The sequence below is a fragment of the Carcharhinus amblyrhynchos genome, chromosome 9, assembly GCF_965287045.1.
Source record: "Carcharhinus amblyrhynchos chromosome 9, sCarAmb.v2.hapA, whole genome shotgun sequence".
Lineage (NCBI taxonomy): Eukaryota > Metazoa > Chordata > Chondrichthyes > Carcharhiniformes > Carcharhinidae > Carcharhinus > Carcharhinus amblyrhynchos.
In genome coordinates, this window is record NC_137332.1 from 101,545,275 (window position 1) to 101,564,129 (window position 18,855).

Consider the following 18,855-nt stretch of genomic DNA (forward strand, 5'->3'; position numbering starts at 1 on the left):
GTCCAGGAACCTCTCTATTCCCTGCCTAATTACATTCAGTGACTTGACCTCTGCAGCCTTCTGTGTCTCATAGAATTCCACATGTTCACCATGCTTTGAGCAAGAGAGTTTCCCTGATTCTCGGTCCTAAGTGGTCGACCCCGTATCCTGAGACTGTGATCCCATGTTCTTGACTCTCTGTTCCCCCAGCCAGAGGAGTAGATAAGGTGGCACAGATAAGGTGAACAGTTGGGAGCTTTTTCCCAGGGCAATCGCCAGGGGGCACAAGTTCAGTGGGGGAAAGGTTCAGTAAAGATGTGTGGGGGAAGTTTTTTACACAGAGAGTGGTGGGGGAGCCTGGGACACACTGCCAAGTGAGGTGGTTAGATTCATAGGAACCCTACAGTGCAGAAAAAAGCCACTTGGCCCATCAAGTCTGCACCGACCACAATCCCACCCTGGCCCTACCCCCATATCCCTACATATTTACTCGTTAATCCCTCTAACCTAAGCATCTCAGGACTCTAATGGACAATTTTTTTTAGCATGGCCAATCAACGTAACCCGCACATCTTTGGGAGGAAACCAGAGCAAACCCACACAGACACAAGGAGAATGTGCAAACTCCGCACAGACAGTGACCCAAGCCGGGAATCGAACCCAGGTCCCTGGAGCTGTGAAGCAGTAGTGCTAGCCACTGTGCCAACATGCTGCCAGCTGTGTTATGGTGCCACCCACGTGGCATGTTTGAAGCAGGTGCGTTAGCGGCCAACCATCCGTATCCCTCTATCGCCCCTACACCCTGCCTGTTCGTGTGCCTAAATAAAAGCAAATTACTGGCCATGGGTATAGAGAGATACAGGCGGTTGGTCTAGGTAGGACAACAGGTAAAGTGACATGAACAAGTCGGGCCGAAGGGCCTGTTTCCCTGCTGTAAACATCTATGACTCTATAATGTGATTAGCACAAGCTTGGTGGGCCGAATGGCCCGTTTCTGAGCTGTACTGTTCCTTGTTCTTGAAATAACATCCCCGCATCCAGTCTGTCCAACCTTGTCAGAATTTTATACATTTCAATCAGACCTTTTCCCATATTAATAAGTGAATACAAGCCCAGTCCAACCAGTCTCTCTCCCCACGACAAATCTGCCACCCCAATAGCTATCAATTAAAGGGATTTTTAAATGCCCGAAATTAAACAGAACGTGATTGGGAATCTGGAGTGGCGGGTCACCTAATATACTTTCGAGGACAATTGAAATAAGTGGAATGAAAGGAAAAGGGGCAGCATAAATTCAGAGATACCTCAGTATCATGACACCGAGAGCAATGGTGAATGGTTGTGTACGTTCTTTTGCTCAACCTGAAGTAAGAAAATCAAAAATAAAACATAGAAAATAGGGGAAGGAGTAATACATTCAGCCCTTCGAACATGATGATCATCCAACTCAGTATCACCCCATATCCTTTAATCCCCTTCTCCCCACGATTTATATCTAACTCCTTCTTGGAATTATACAATATTTTGGCCTCGACTACTTTCTGCAGGAATGAATTCCACAGGCTCACCACACTCTGGGCGAAGAAATTTTCCATTTCAGTCAGTCCTGAGGCGGCACAGTGGTTAGCATTGCTGCCTCACAGCGCAAGGGAGCCAGATTCGATTCCAGGCTTGGGTCACTGTCTCTGTGGAGTCTGCCCATTCTCCCTGTGTCTGCGTGGGTTCCCTCAGGATGCTCCGGTTTCCTCCCACAGTCCAAAGATGTGTGGGTTAGGTAGATCGGCCATGCTAAATTGCCCCTTAGCACCAGGGGGCCTAGCTATGGTAATTTTTTTTATTCATTCATGGGTCATGGATGTCGCTGGCTGACCAGCATTTACTGCCCATCCCTAGTTGCCCTTGGAGGGCAGTTGAGAGTCAACCATATTGCGGTGGCTCTGGAGTCACATGTAGACCCAATCAGGTAAGGACAGCAGATTTCCTTCCCTAAAGTACAGGAACAAAATGGGTTTTTCTAACAATCATTTCATGGTCATCAGTAGATTCTTAATTCTAGATTTTTTTGTTGAATTCAGGTTCCACCATGTGCCATGGTCGGATTCGAACCCAGGTCCCCAGAACATTAGCTGAGTTTCCGGATTAATAATCTAGTGATAATACCACCAGGTCATTGCACCCCACCCCCCCCCAAGGGCTAATGGGTCGGTAATTCCTTGTTTTTTTTAGAAAAAGCAGGGTTATATTTGCCAATCTGCAGGGAGAATATACTGAATTTTGAAAGATATAAGCTAACATATCCACTAGTCCCATGGTCACCTCTTTCAGCAGCCTGGAATGTAGATCATTTGCCCCTGGGGATTTTCAGTCCCATTATTTTCTCCCACACTTTTTCTGGTAATACCAATGTCCTCCACTTCTTCCCACCAGATGCTTGATTCACTAGCGTTTCTGAGAAAATAATCCACTGTTGGTTAAACAAAAAACTCGGGAATAAACAAAAGGAAACTGATAAATTGCACCAAACTGAATTTATGGGGGTGAATCTCCCTAGAATTGTCCTCTGTAATGTTGGTGAGAGATCTGGTCCAAACACAAAGCAAAGGCAGTGCAATAAGAATGAACCTGGGAAGGCGAGCTGAAGAACATGAGAACATAAGAAATAGGAGCAGGAGTAGGCCATCTAGCCCCTCGAGCCTGCCCCGCCATTCAATAAGATCGTGGCTGATCTGTCGTGGCTCAGTTCCACATTCCCGCCCTCTCCCCATAACCCTTAATCCCCTCGCTTATCAAAAACCCATCAACCCGCGTCTTAAATATATTTAGTGAAGCAGCCTCCACCACCTCAACGGGCAGAGAATTCCAGAGATTCACCACCCTTTGAGTGAAGAAGTTCCTCCTCAACTCTGTTCTAAACCGCCCCCCCTTTATCTTGAGGCTGTGCCCTCTAGTCCTGCTGTCCTTTCTGACCACCTGCCGCACCTGCAAGCTGGGTTTTTGCGACTCATGCACAAGGACCCCAAGGTCCCTCTGCACCGTCGCCTGCTGCAGTTTTTTGCCAAGTAAGTAATAGTCCTTCCTACCATTATTCCTACCAAAGTGGACCACCTCGCACTTGCCAACATTAAATTCCATTTGCCAGTTCCTGGCCCATTCGCCCAGCCTATCTAGATCCTTCTGCAGACTCTCCACATCCTCCGCACAATTTGCCGTTCCACCAGTCTTGGTGTCATGAGCAAATTTCGACACCCTACACTCGGTTCCCTCCTCCAGATCAACTATATAAATGGTAAATAGCTGAGGCCCCAGCACCGACCCCTGGGGCACTCCACTAGTCACCATCTGCCAATCCGAATAGCACCCATTAACCCCCACTCTCTGCCTCCTATTTGACAACCAATCCTCTATCCACGCTAACACCCTACCCCCAACTCCATGTCCCCTGACCTTCTGCAATAACCTCTTGTGAGGTACCTTGTCAAACGCCTTCTGAAAATCCAGAAAGACCACATCCACCGGCTCTCCTCTATCCACCGCCCTAGACACATCCTCATAGAACTCCAGTAAATTTGTCAGACACGACTTCCCTTTAATGAAACCGTGCTGCGTCTGCTCTATCAAGCAATTCCCCTCAAGATGCCTCGCTATTTCCTCCTTGATGACGGATTCTAACATTTTCTAACAAGAAGCCATACGAACTTGAGATATCATTCTCCCGCTACAGATGCTGCCTGAACTGTTGATTTTTTTTTCCCCTGGGATTTTCTGCTTCAACTTTCAAATGTACTTGACTTTGAACTGACACTGTGTCTGAATCGCGCAGCAATGTCAATGAGTAACTTAAAATCGATATTATTGCTGAAATGTGTCCACAAAATATCGGGGAAGGTTGTCCTGTAGCACAATCAGGATAGAAGTGTTATATGCCTAGGCTTTCCCCTATCTGCATAGTGTGGGGTCGCTTGCTACAACAATGGGATCATTGTTCTTCCTACTGTGCTGTACTGTGTTTCTATCTCCAGCCGAACAATCACCGTTGTAAGTATCCTCTACAGTGATTGCTTAATATGTATAGTGATTGCTGAATGCAGCTTTTCGGCAGACAATATGCAAAATACCATAAATCTCAATGATGTTCCTATTTCTAAAATTTGAAGCACGGTTATCTTCCCCGACAGAAACAAACTCTTAATTTCTGTTTTCCCATATAAATACAAAGTAGTGCATTGCTGCAAAGCAGTTGAGAATTAAAACCAAGGTCCAGTGTGCCCAATGGGTGGATGTAATAGGAACATAGATACATAGAAACATGGAAGGTAGGAACAGGAGGAGGCCATTTGTTCCCCATTCATCACAATCACGGCTGATCATCCAATTCTATAGCCTAATTCTGCTTTCTCTCCATAACCTTTGATCCCATTCACCCCAAGTGCTATATCCAACTGCCTCTTGAATACATTCAATATCTTAACATCAACTAGTTCCTGTGGTAATGAATTCCAAAGGCTCACCAACCTTTGCGTGAAGAAATGTCATCTCATCTCCATCCTAAATGATCTACCCCAAATTCTCAGATTGTGACCCCTAGTTTTGGACACCCACACCATCGGGAACATCCTTCTACCTTGTCTAGTCCTGTTGGAATTTTATAAGTATCTTTGAGATTCCACCCCCCCCCCTTATTCATCTGGATTCAAGTGAAAACAATTCTAACCTAGTGTCCTCATATATCAGTCCCACCATCCCCGGAATCAGCCTGGTAAACCTTTGCTGCACTCCCTTGAGAGCATGAACATCCTTCCTCAGAAAAAGAGACAGAAGTAGTAACCAAGGTAGTCCAGCTAAGTTCTGCACAGTGTCCTGACCAGCCAATATTCATCCTTCAACTAACAGCACTGAAATATGCTGACTGTGGAGTCTTCATCTGTGCAAATCAACTGCTGCAATTGACTGCGACACAGCAGCGACTGCACTTCAATGCACTGGTTCTGAATTCCAGAGCTCACGAGAAGCATCATCTAAACGCAAAGATTATTATTTAGTTTCTGTTGCTGTTTTGACAGTTCTGAACTTCAACAGAATTTGAACACCACAATTAGCCTAAATGAGTCTTCTTGTAGGCTAGAAGAGGTCACTTCCCATTAATAATGAATAAATCATAATGAAATTGGCATAAACGACAATTTACATAATATTGTCAGTCTTCCAAAATGGAGTTATACTTGTCCTATTGAATGGGTATACTTAAAGTGTGGGTTTATTAAAATTGCAATGTGGGTGTATTGCAATTGCAAAGTAGGTTTATTGCCATCAGAATATGAGTTTATTGTGATTGCAGTGTGGGTGTATCACCATTACAATAAAAATTGTAACAATTGCAATGTTTGTTTATTTCAACTGTGATGTTGGTTTATTAAAATTGCAATATGGGTTTATTACATTGCAATGTGGGTTTAATATAATTGCAATTTGGGTTATTGCAATGGTAATGTGAGTTTATTTAAATTGCAATTCTGGTTTATTACAATTGTAATATTAATTATAATAGCAATGTAGATTCATTCTAGTTGTTAGGAAAACAATGTTCTTTTAAAAAAGTTATAATTGAATGGGCAAACTTTGGAAAAAAAGATATTTTTATGAGGGTCTAATTTAACGTTTATGTGGCTGGAAGAGATTGATGGCTAGATTCACACTGGACAAAGGTGTTTCTCTGTGTGTGGGTTGGTATCAATTTCAACTGGGATTCTATTGCGCTTAGAGAGGGCTACCATACAACAAACAAATAGAAGTAAAGCGTTGCTTAGCAACAGACGGTCACTTCCCATAAAAGGGAGACTTCTCAAGTTTGTTTTAACTGAAAGTCAGAACATTTGCAGACAGACAGCCAGAGACAAAATATCTCCCAACTCTACTTAACCACAAAAAATTGTATAATCGAGTAATCTGCAAGGGAACAGGCTCCAGAGAAACAAAGGACAATTGGCTTCAAAGACCTGGAAATAGAACAGGATACTGCTCATGGGCATCACAGACAAAGCTGCAAAGTAACAGGCTGGTGAGAAATTAGGGAGGGGGGGGGGTGCGATTGTCCCAAAAGTACTGAATTGGTGAGTAAACTGTTCGAGATCATGACTGATTTTTCAATGCAGCTTCAGATCTGAATCTCCACACTCTGTGCACCGCAGAGGTCACAATCCTGAATCTCATTAAAAACCCGGGGGTGGGAGTGGTGGGCAGGGCTTATTCATGCCAGAGTTTTCTCTAACTCTGCATATGTGCATTGGCCCCGATCTGTCAGTCTCCCCGTTTGCTGGCCAGCCCGATCTCGGCCCCCACAACAATACCCGGGCCAGCCCCGACCCCCACCCCCCCCCCGGCCCCAGAGCGCCCCGATGTCCAAACCAATCCTCCAGCAGCGGTGATCCCCCCACCACCCCCCTTACCCCAGCAGACCTGCTGGCCCATTGAACACCCCTCCAAGGTCAGACATCCCCTCCCCACACCCAGGAGGCAGGCCTCCCCCCAGCAGACCACTGTCTCAACCCCCAGCCCACCCCAATCGCTGGCCTCCCTCCAGCCCAGTCTGAGTGTCAGCAGGACCCCCTCCCCCATCAATTGCCCCTGGGCCCCGCCCACAATAGGCCCCCTGTTGGCACTGCTTGATGCCCAGTGGGCGTGTCCCCTGGGCATGGGCACTTTGCCTCTTAGACAGTGCCAGGCTGCCCATGCCCAGGGGCCACCATCCCCCTTGCCACCCGAGCCCCTGTGGAGGCCCCGATTGCTCCCCTTCACTGCAGAGGGGTGTCCAGCTAGTTCCCCAAACATGGGAGCTATTCTAAACCCCGATGGAATTAAGTACTCTTGGAAGGGTGGAGGTGCTATTGGGCCCAGCAAGTTCCGTGCCAGGCCTGATAATCACATTTAAAACACATTTAAAATATACGTTACACATATTAAAATGACTTACCCTCACTCCCCATCAGACCTCTGTCATTTTCTCGGGAGATTACCATGGGTCATAAACGCTCGCGGGGAAGCTGCGAAATGGTGAAATTGCACTTCTCCCAACCTGACCTGCCAGAAAAGTTGTGGCCACATGGGAGAATTGGGCCCTTGATTTCTAAAGTAATTCTAAAGTTAGTGATGTCTTGCTACAGTCTGTGAAACAAATTTAAAGTAATTGGGAAGACAATATTGACTGGATATCAGAGCTTGTGTAATAATGGAAGTCAACCGAGACAAAGGAACGCTGAATGGGGAGGTGTAAAATCCTGCTCTGCATCACTGTTAAAAGTGGAGCAGAAGCTTTGCTTAAAAATGTCATTTGAAAATCATAGATTGGGTTTCAGAATGCAATAAAAGGAAAGCATTGCCACAAGAGAGGACTTTAGGACTTATGAGAGTGGAATTTGGAAACTCTAATACGTCAATCATCTGGGTATTCTGAGGAGAGTTGTACAGACATTGGTTTGCATTTAGAGCGAAGTGTGTATTTGACCACAGGCATTTTGTGTGAGTCAAGGGGACTTTGTGTGTCAATGAGACCATTGTAGCTTCAGATGTACTTCGTCATCTGTGTTACTCTTAAAACCGATGTGTAATTGTCAAATTAAGGAGTTGGGGGGTGGGGGGGCAGGGGGGAGTGCACGGAGGAATGGAGTATTGTAATATTGTCCATATTGTAAGTTTAACAAATGTTTTTCCTTGTTGCAAAATCCAATTAGCGACCCCATGATGTTGTTCTTCCACATTTAACAAAATAAATAAACCTTATGGTCTTTTGAGTTAGGGTTCCACTCTGGAATCTTCCTGTCCAGTTATAACATCCATTGGAATTGTAGCACAATTATAACATGGGTTCATTACTATTGCAATGTGAATTTATTACAACTGTAAAATGGGTTATTACAATTGCAATGTCAGTTTATTACAATTGAAATGTGACTTTATTACAACTGCAGTATGAGTTTATTACAACAGAAATGCAGGATTATTAGAATTGCAACGTGAGTTTATTACAATGTGAATGTACATTTAATAAAATTACAATGCAGGTTTATTACAAATGCAATGTAAGTTCATTGCAATTGCAATGTGGATGCATTACAATTGCAACATGAGGTATTACAATTGTATTGTGGGTTTATAACAATCGCAACATTTGTCTACTAAAATTGCAATGTGAGTTCATTACAATTACAATGTCAGTTTATTGCAATTTCCAAATGAGTTTATTTCAGTTATTGCAAAAAATGGTTAAAATCTTTAAGAGGTGGAGGAGCAGAGAGACCTGGATATAGAAGTGCATCGATTATTGGAGGTGGCAAAACAAGTGGAGCCATCAAGTAACAAAGCATGTAATATTCTGGAATTTATTAATAGGGGCATAGAGTACAATATCAAGTAGGTTATGCTGAATTTATGCAAGACACCAGTTAGAAGTCAACTGGAGCACTGTGTATATTTGTGGGCAGCACACTATGGGGAGGAAGTGAATGCAGTGGAGTGAGTGTAGAAGAGGTTTATATCAATGTGTCCAGGGATGAGGAACATCAGTTATGATGATAGATTGGAGAGGTTGGGACTGTTCTCCTCGCAGTCTGCAGTAACATTTGATCGAAATGTTCAAAATATTAAATGGGCTGGACCGAATAGATAGGGAAATACAAACTTGATAGGGAAATACAAACTCTAATTGCAAACTTTCTAAGAACAAAAGAGTACAGGTCTAAAGTGGTTTGGAAAAGAAGCAACTGTGCTGTGTGGAAAAATAAACCTTTTCACACAGCAAGTCTTTCGATTTTGGAATGCATTACTGGAAAGTGTGAGGAATGTAGGTTCAACCGAGGTATTCAAAAGTGTATGACCATAAGTATTTCAATAGAAGCTCTGTGCAGAAGAATGGGGAAAAGGTAAGGGACGGCATTAAGTCATAATGCTGATTTGGAAAACAGATGCAGACATGATAAGCAATGGCGTTGTTGTATTGTCACTGGACAATAATAAAGAAAGATCCAGGGCATTGCTCTTGGGACGCTGGTTTGAAATTTGAAGTCATAAAAGCCCAGATTTTAAAGTCTAATAATGATAATGAAATCATTATCATTGCCTAGTGTCATAAAAACTCATCTCATTCACTGATATCCTTGAGGGAAGGAAATCCTTACCTGATGTGGCCCACACGTGACTCCAGATCCACCGCAACGTGGTTGACTCTTAAATGCTGTCCAAAGTAGCTTTGGCAAGCCACTCAGCAGAAGGGCAATTAGGAATGGGCAGTAACTACTGGCCCAGCCAGTAACAATCTCATGAATGAATGAAAAATTGGCCTCCTCTTGTGCCACAACAATTCTGTGATACTCTGGGTGGAATTCTCCAGCCGTGCTGATCTAAAAGCTGGAAATTCACCTGCTAAAATTCCAGTTGTGGACGGAATGGGGGGTTTATTTTACTTGAACTGTGAGTTTAGAGTCATAGACGTTTATAGGATGGCAACAGGCCCTTCAGCCCAACTTGTTCATGTCACTTTTTTTAACCACTAAGCGAATCGCAATTACCCGCATTTGGTCCATCTCCGTCGATACCCATCTAACTATCTAACCTTTTTAAAAGACAAAATGGTACCCACCTCTACTACTACCTCTGGCAGCTTGTTCCAGACACTCATCACCCAATGTGTGAAAATATTGCCCATGTGGATCCGTTTGTATCTCTCCCCTTTCACCTTAATCCTATGACCTCTAGTTTTAGACTCCCCTACCTTTGGGAAAAGATATTGACTATCTACTGATCTCTGCCCCTCATTATTTTATGTCTATAAGATCTATAAGATCTATAAGACATCTATAAGATCAGCCCTTAGTTTGTTTCATTTATAACATGGGTTTATTTTAATTGAACTGTGAGATTCTTCCCATTGCAAGGTGGATTACTTTCAATTACAATGTGAGCTAATTTTGATTCCAATGTGAGTTTATTTTTACTTGCAATGTGAGTTTATTTTGATTGTAATGTAGGTTTATCTCAATTCCATTGTGGATTCACTTCAATTGTAGAGTGGGCTTATTTCATTTCCAGTCTAGGTTCCCTACGATTACAATGTTTTCTTTTAACAACTGCAAAGTTGGTTAATTGCAAATCGATTTCGGTCCAGACTCATCCGACATGAAGAAGAAAAAAAGTTATCCTCGATACTAAAGCCTAGCCGTTCACTTAGACCGGTTGTGATTTACCTGCCGATTCCACAGTTCCCCGACTGAGATTAACTTTTCTATAAGGTACCAGACAGTGAACTGATTTGGATTTTACAGAAAACTGAGCATTGGAAAGATTTAGTTCAAGTGTGGAGAGCTTGGGGAATGTAAGGCTATATTTCCACCGCAGTTCTCCAATGTTGTAAGTCCTAACCTAACCATGGGGCGGCACAGCGGTACAGTGTTATGCACCGCTGCTTCACAGCTCCAAGGACCTGGCTTCAATTCACGGCATGGGTGACTGTGTGGAGTTTGCACATTCTCCCTGTGTCTGCGTGGGTTTCCCCTGGGTGCTCCGGTTTCCTCCCACACTCCAAAGATGAGCAGATTAGGTGGATTGGCCGTGCTAAATTACCTTTTGGTGTCAGGGAGTCTAGCTAGGGTAAATGCGTGGAGTTGAAGGGATGAGGCCTGGGTGGGATTATGGTCAATGAAGACTCGATGGGCCAAATGGCCTCCTTTTGCACTGTAGGGTTCTATGATTCGAAGTGCTGAGGCAGTGGAAACCCTCAACAAGCACTAGTAATGTAGGCAACACTTGCTGCCAGAGTTCTCTGTGTATATGTGTGTGTGTTTTTCTATGTGTGTGTGTGTGTGCTTGTCTGTGTGTGTGTGTACGTGTGTGTATGTGTGTGTGCTTGTCTGTGTGTATGTGTGTGTGTGCTTGTCTGTATGTGTGTGTGTGTGTGTGTGTGTGCTTGTCTGTGTGTGTGTGTGTGTTTTTGTCTGTGTGTGTGCGTGTATGTGTGTGTTTGTCTGTGTGTGTGTGTGTGTGTGTGTGTGTGTTTTTGTCTGTGTGAGTGTGTGTGTGTGTGTTACTCAGCATAGGACTCCACGTTTGCCTATAGACGATAACGTTTTTTTCACTTCTCTGTTTCCCTAGCTATTTAATTACTGCCCCCAACGTCATTCACGTCGGGATGGAGGAGACCGTCGCCATTCAATTGGACGGGGCTGAAAAGCCGTTCACAATAGAAGTTTATTTGCTCGACCAGCTGACATCCCAGCATTGTTCAGATAAAGTTGTTTTTGAGCTAAACGCCGCGAACGAGTATCGTCAAATTAAAAATATAAGAGTAAGTAGCATCAACATGATCAAACGATTGAAGCGAAGCACGACCGCGTGCTGCTTCGATTTCGCTGTGTGGCCAATGTCCAAGGCCATTACTATGTCAATCTTACTTTGTCCTCATACGCAATGATAGACTGGATCAGAAAATAAGCAAAGGGGAACAGCTACTTATTTGCCAAGCTTTATGTCTTTGGCAGCTATTCCATGACAGTATGATTAAAGTTATTTATGAGTCACAAGTAGGATACACTGCAATGAAGTTACTGTGAAAATCCCTTAGACACCACACTCCGGCGCCTGTTTGGGTACACTGAGGGAGAATTTAGCATGGCCGATGCACCTGAACCAGCACGCCTTTCGGATTGCGGGAGGAAACTGGAGCACCCGGAGGAAACCCAGACAGACACGGGGAGAATGTACAAACTCAATTTTTGAGTTTCCAGAAAAACTAAAGGATATAACTGGAGAGAATTATTATCAAACTGAAATAAATTTATGTAGTTCCAGCTGCCAAACATCAGCTGTAACAGAAGTAGACAGGGGAGATGCAGGGAGGATGTTCCCAATAGTGGGGGAGTCCAGAACCAGGGGTCACAGTCTGAGGATTCAGGGTAGACCATTTATGATAGAGGTGAAGAGACAATACTTCACTAAAAGAGTGGTGAGCCTGTGGAATTCATTACCTCAGGAATGCCAAAACATTGAATGTATTCAAGAGATAGCTGGATATAACACTTGGGGCAAATGGGATCAAAGGTTATAGGGAGAAAGCAGGATTAGGCTATTGAATTGGATGATCAGCCATGATCATAATGAATGGTGAGGCAGGCATAAATGGCCAAATAGCCTCCTCCTGCTCCTACCTTCTATGTTTCTGTGTAACAGGTGCCATAGAAGGATAGAAAAGTTACTGTCCAGGAAGAGGTCATTCAGCCCATTGTCTCTGCACCAGCCAAAAACGAGAAACACTTAGCTCATTTTAATCCATTTTTCCAATACCTGGTCCGTCGTCTCACAGGATCCAGTACTTCAGATACAGATACAGGTACCTTTCTCATGAGTTGCACATTCCAGCCTCAATCATCAACTTGGGCTGTGAATTCCAGACACCATCTAGGTGAAAAAGGTGCCCCTTTAACCCTTCTGTCAATCCCCTTAAATCTACACCACTTGGTAACTGACCTCCTCAGCGAGGGGAAATAATTCTTTTGTGTCTATCCTGTATAGGCCCCTTATAATAATGCACATGTCAATTAGGTTACCCTTTAGCCTCCCTTGTTCCAACGAAACCAAGCTTAGCTTATCCAATCTCTGTCACTATAGCTGTGAATTCCATACGACTGTATAGTTAAATGCAGTGAACTGCGTTTTCTGTCTATCGCTATTATCGGGAGTTGCAAAGCATACAAGGCCCACATTCTAGACGTTCTATGGGAAGTGAACACAAGGAATTAGTTCCCTAAGCCAAAACTAAAGGGAGCATCAGCACTTGCTATGCCCTAGAAATTGATGTATAGTACAAATTGTTGTCATCTTCCCTGGAAATGGTGAGACACTAGCTGTCCAAAGTTAGCACACAACAAGCTATTGACCATAATATGAAAAAAAGGGGGAAACCCAACAGCCCTGACAGCAGCTGTGGAGAGACAAACAGTGTTAACATATTGAGCTCTTATGACTCTTCTTCAGAGTTAAAGGGAGGGAGGGAGATGATGGATTTCACACTGTTTAGGAGGCCGTTGAGGCAGGGGCAGTTGCGTAAAAAGTCAGGTGTAGGTGAGATGCCATGAGTGCAAGGCAAGAGAGCATTTATGGTGGTGGTAATGGATAAAGAAGGTGCTCGTAGTAGAATAAAGGTACAATGGTAACATGTGATAATAGCAGGATAAATACTCTCTGTAAGCAGAAGAAAACAATGACGAGCAACCCTGGCTGGGGAGGGGTGAGCATCGATGAAACTAAAACAAATGAATTTAAAATGGGGGTCAAGGTGGAGGAGATAATACAGGATCTGAAGTTGTTGAACTCAATCTTACATTGCAAAAGCTGTAAAGCACCTAATCGGAAGATGTGATTGTGTTCCTCAAGTTTATGGTGTGATTCACTAGAACATTGCCACAGGGCAAGGGTGGTCATATGGGCATGACAGCAAGATTGGACATTGGTTAGCTTTTAGATTTGGTTTGATTTATTATTGTCACATGTGTTGGTACACAATGAAAAATATTGTTTCTTGCACAAGATATAGAAAAAGACACCATTCATAAAGTACACAGGGGAACAAAAAGGAGGGGATGTAAAATGCAGTGTTAGAGTCAAAGCTAGGCTGTAGAGAAAGGTCAACTTAATGTAAGATAGGTCCATTCAAAAGTCTGATGACAGCAGGGAAGAAGCTGTCCTTGAGTCGGTTGGTGTGTGATCTCAGACTTCTGTATCTCTTTCCCAATGGAAGAAGGTGGAAGAGAGGACGTCCATGGGGTGGATTCCTCGATTATGCTGGCTGCCTTTCCAAGGCAGCGGGACGTGCAGACGGGGTCAACGGATGGGAGGCTGGTTTGCATGCTGGATGTGCAACCTGTTGATACTGGCAGCTCTTGTTGCTGTAGCACATTATCAATGACAGTGTCACACTGCAAATGGGGCATGGTGTGAGTCAAGGCGATACAAATTGGCCATGCTAAATTTTCCCTCATTGTACCCGAACAGGTGCCGGAGTGTGGCCACTAGGGGATTTTCACAGTAACTTCATTGCAGTGTTAATGTAAGCTTGTGAGACTGATAATAAATAAGAAAAGGTAATTGCACAAACCAGTTGTACAGCTGTTGAAATCTCCTGCATCAAACCCGCAGGTTCATCCTAACCGTATCAGGAGTGTTAAGATCTGGTCACGTAGAGTGAAATACCTTTCTCTTGTTGCCGAAAGCGCGGAACTGTTTCCACAAAGGCGAATGGTTCCCATCCTGCTCTCGTCCAAAAGGGGGTACATTTTCATTCAGACTGATAAACCTATATACACCCCAAATGAAGTCGGTGAGTAATGCAATGATACGCATGTTTCAATATTTACATTCATTTAACAATGTCCGAAAGGAGAGACAGAAGCTTCCAGCTGAGTGTAGAGAGTGACGCACCAGGTTCTGAAAGAAACCCTTTCTTATCCAATAATGTACTTGTTTCTTGACACTTTCTGACACCCAAAGATTGAAAAGAAGCATGTCTCAATATCCTCATCAATGGATGCATTATCAGCTGGCAGTTAGGCCATAAGACATAGGAGCAGAATTAGGTCACTCACCCCATTGGATCTGCTCCACTATTCAATCATGGTTGGTATTTTTCTCATCCCTATTCTCCTGCCTTTTCCCCATAACCCCTGATCCCATTGTCAATCAAGAACCTATCTATCTCTGTCTTAAAGACACTCAAAGACCTGGTCTCCACAGCCTTCTGTGCAAAGAGTTCCACAGATTCACCACTCTCTGGCTGAAGAAATTCCTCCTCATCTTTGTTTTAAAGGATCATCCCGTTCGCCTGAGGTTGTGCCACTTAGTAAAGTTGGCGCTTGTGTGAAAGTTTGGTCACTTAGCATGGTGTTTAACACTGCTGCCTCCCAGCTCCGGGGACCCGGGTTCAATTTCGGCCTTGGGTGGAGTTTGCACGTTTTCTGTGTCTGCTTGGGTTCCCTCCCATAGTGCAAAGATTAGGTTAGGTGGATTGGCCATGCCAAATTGTCCCTTATTGTCCAATGATGTGTAGGTTTGATGGATTAGCCATGGTGAATGTATGGGATTACAGGGATAGAGAAGGGAGAGAGCATGGGTAGGATACTTTATTAGAGAATCGATGCAGACCCAAGGTGTTGAATAACCTCTTCTGTACTGTAGGAATTCTATGATACTTGACTGAATTCAATGACAGTTCATGGGAGAAATCAGAATACTTCAATAACGACTGTAACATTCTGCATCACAGGAGTGTGAAAACTGACTTTACTCAGTAACTTAGCAGGCAGGGTGCAGTGCAATTCATTTACCTGGCTGTAATCATCGTGAATGAATGTAAGGTAGAACCAATCATAAATTTAGTTAGTAAAACATTTGGACAGACGTGCCCTTGCCAACTCACTCAAAATTTGATCCACTAAGACAAATATCCTTCTTTCCCCTCATACCCTATCCCCCTCTTTTCATAAGTACAGAAGGAGATATCCAATGGTGTTCTAGAATGTATTATTTAATCTACAATCATCAATTTTGCAAGCAATGCATTCCAGACCATAAGAAAACGCTGTATGAAACAATCCTCCACATCTGTCCGTTGTCTCTTTAGTCAATCATCTGACCTCTGGTAATTCTTTATAACCCACTTACAATATTTATAGCTTCCCCCTCATGATCTTTATAACCCCCTTATAATCAATCAGTTCTGTCCATAACTTGGTCCGCTCTAAGCAGAACAATCACACATTCTTTTGTCTTTTGGTGCAACCGCAAACTTTTGCCCCCAGACCATTCCGGTAAACCTCCTTTGGACCTTTTCCAAGGCCTGGAAATGGCTGTTAGATCCTGGCACCCAGAAGCAGACACAATTGGGCAGTTGGGGCATAACTTTGGATTGAAAATGTCCAACAATCGTATCCTTGCAAGTGTACTTGTCTCCAATCATGAAGACAAGAAGGCTGTAAGCTCATAGACAGTATTATCACATGTCCTACCACTTCTTAATACCTGCTTATTATGTTAAATGCAACCACTGCCCCCTCACTATCCATCACCACATCCCACACCTGACCCATTCCCCAAGTCTCCCTATTCCTGCGCTCCCTTCTAAATTTTACAATGAATTCATATAACCTTGACCATTTTTTCTTCCAACTTGTACTATTTGAGTGATCTCTAGGGGATGTGGTGGTGCACTGGTATTGTCTCTGGGCTAGTAATCCAGAGAGCCTTGGTAATACTCCACTGACCTGGTTTTCAATCCCAGCATGGGGATTTCGAATCCCAGCCATAGAAAGGCGATGGTTTAGTGGTATTATCGCTGGACTATTAATCCCGAAACTCAGTGAATATTCTGGGGACCTGGGTTCAAGTCCCACCATAGCAAATGATAGGGTTTAAATTTAATTGAAAAACTCTAGAATTAAGAACCTATTAACGGTCATGAAACCATTGCCGGTGGTCACAAAAGCCCATCTATTCACTAATGTCCTTTAGGGATGGAAATCTGCCATCCTTACTTGGTCTTGCCTATATGTGGGTCCAGAGCCACAGCAATGCAGTTGACTCTAATTCCCCCTGAAATGGCCAAGCAAGCCATTCAGTTTCAAGGGCAACTAGGGACGGGCAATAAATACTGGCCAGCCAGCGATGGCCGGGTGCCACACATGAATAAAAAACACAGTTAAATTTGATTTTTTTTAAAGAAATAGATATTAAAGGCCTAATAATGACCAAAAGCTAAATCATCTGGTTTGCAAATGTCCCTTTAAAGCAGGAAGCCTGTGCTACGTTGACTCCAGCACAGCACAGTGCTTGACTCTATGATACTATCTGAAATGCGCTCGCAAGCCATTCAGTTCAAGGGCAATTAGGGATAAACAACAAATCTTGGCCCAGCCAGTGACACCCACATCCCATGAATGGGAATGGATATAACGGAAATATTTTGCATCAAATTTAAACTGATGGCTTAGTTCGCAGGTCTTTCTCCATCTTCCTCAGCCATCTCTTTCCAGCATTTTCAGTTCCATTCTCTACCACAGAGACCTTTAGCAGACAGCCGATCAGATCTATCTGGCTTTAGGTTATTGACAAATAACTCACTGTTTCGCCAGTCAGTCCTCATAATTTCTGTCACGGGACAACAACAGCTAATGGTCACGGGATATTGTACAGAAACATGTAATCACTCAATGTCAGACCAGTGACCAAGAGCTCCACCAAAGAAACAGACTTGTAAAGGGCATCTTGGAGGAGGGAAGAGGGGAAGATATTTAAGGAAGCAATTCTAAGGTTCTCGAAGTTGGAGACATGGCCACTGCTGGTGGTGAGAATATAAGCATGAATCCCTAAGAATCCAGACTTGGTAAAGGCCAGAGACCTGGGAGATCTGCAAGATCCAGTGACCTGACCCAAAGGTATATACTTTTTAATAGAATCCCTAAGAGCAGGTAGAGGCTCTTTGATCCATTGAGTCTGCAGCGACTCTCCAAAAGAGTATTCGACCTAGGCCTACTCCCTGCCACCTCCTCCCCCACACCCCCATCCCCATAAACCAGTGCATTTAGTTGCTAATCCAACTAACCTGCACATCTTTGGTCAACATTATGGGAGGCAATAATAAGTGACCTAAGTCATGGTGCGGGGTGATTAGAGGCCACCTAATCCCAAATAACATTTCAAAAAAAGATTGATCCTATATCATCACGATAACATAACGGCTAGCACTGCTGCCTCACAGCTCCAGGGATCCGGGTTCAATTCCGGCCTTGTGCCACTGTGTGGAGTTTGCATATTTTCCAGGTGTCTGCGTGAGATCCCGCTGGGTTCTCCAGTTTCCTCCCACAGTGCAAAAATGTGCAGGTTAGGTTGATTGACCATGCTAATTTACCACTTAGTACAGGGGGACTCGTGATGTAAATATGTGGATTATGGAGATAGGGCCTGGGTGGGGTTCTATGGTGCAGGCTCAATGGGTCGATTGGCTTCCTTCTGCACCGTAGGGATTCTATGACATTCAAACCATAAAATTAATGTTAATTTATTAGTGTATTAGGCTTTAATTAAATTTAATTTAAATTAATTATTAGTTAATTTATTAGCGCTTCCATTCACACTGCAATGAAGTTACTGTGAAAATCCCCTGGTTGCCACATTCCAGCCTCTGTTTGGGTACACTGAGGGAGAATGTAACATGTCCAATGCACCTAAGCACAATGAATTTTGGACTGTGGGGGGAAACCGGAGCACCTGCAAAAAAAAACCCACGCAGACACTGGGGGAACATGCAAACTCCACACACAGACAGTGACCTGAGCCGGGAATCGAGCCCGGGTCCCTGGCGCTGTGAGGTGGTGACAAAAAAATATTGTTATCTTTTTCTAGCCTGGTTAATGCTGTGTTTCATTCAAATGTACTTCCCTTGAATGCTTAAGATGAAGGTGTAGAGTGGAACTCATTTCTTTTCTTTTACATTGTAGTGAATTACAGGGTCTTTACACTCGACCACTATATGAGACCCGTGGAGGAGAATATTAAAATAACAATATATGTAAGTACATTTGCATATTTTGCCAGATTCTTTTTAATATTGTCCCCAACTTGCAGAAACAAATGCAATTACTTCAATTTCCAATGACTGTGTGGTGATTTATAACAGCTTTTCTGTTCTATTGCCATGGGACAGAGATGGCTGGGGGAGGAGCAGCAGATTGAGGTGCATAAAATTATGATGGGTGTAGATAGGGTAGGTAGGAATAAGTGTTACCCCTTGGAAGAGGGATCAGTAAACAGGGGGCATAGATTTAAGATAAGGGGGCTGATGATTTA

The 18,855-nt window shown here is 43.6% G+C and overlaps 1 protein-coding gene across 1 annotated transcript in view; it reads left to right on the plus strand.

Moving 5' to 3' along the window:
* Positions 1-3,949: 3,949 nt before the first annotated feature.
* LOC145348501 (complement C4-like) overlaps positions 3,950-18,855 on the plus strand; it is a 105,460-nt gene continuing 90,554 nt past the window's right edge. Inside the window, exons 1-4 of the mRNA XM_080196691.1 lie at positions 3,950-4,014; positions 11,116-11,308; positions 14,155-14,335; positions 18,507-18,577. Coding sequence (XP_080052817.1) covers positions 3,950-4,014; positions 11,116-11,308; positions 14,155-14,335; positions 18,507-18,577 — 510 coding nt within the window. The remainder of the gene's footprint in view (positions 4,015-11,115; positions 11,309-14,154; positions 14,336-18,506; positions 18,578-18,855) is intronic.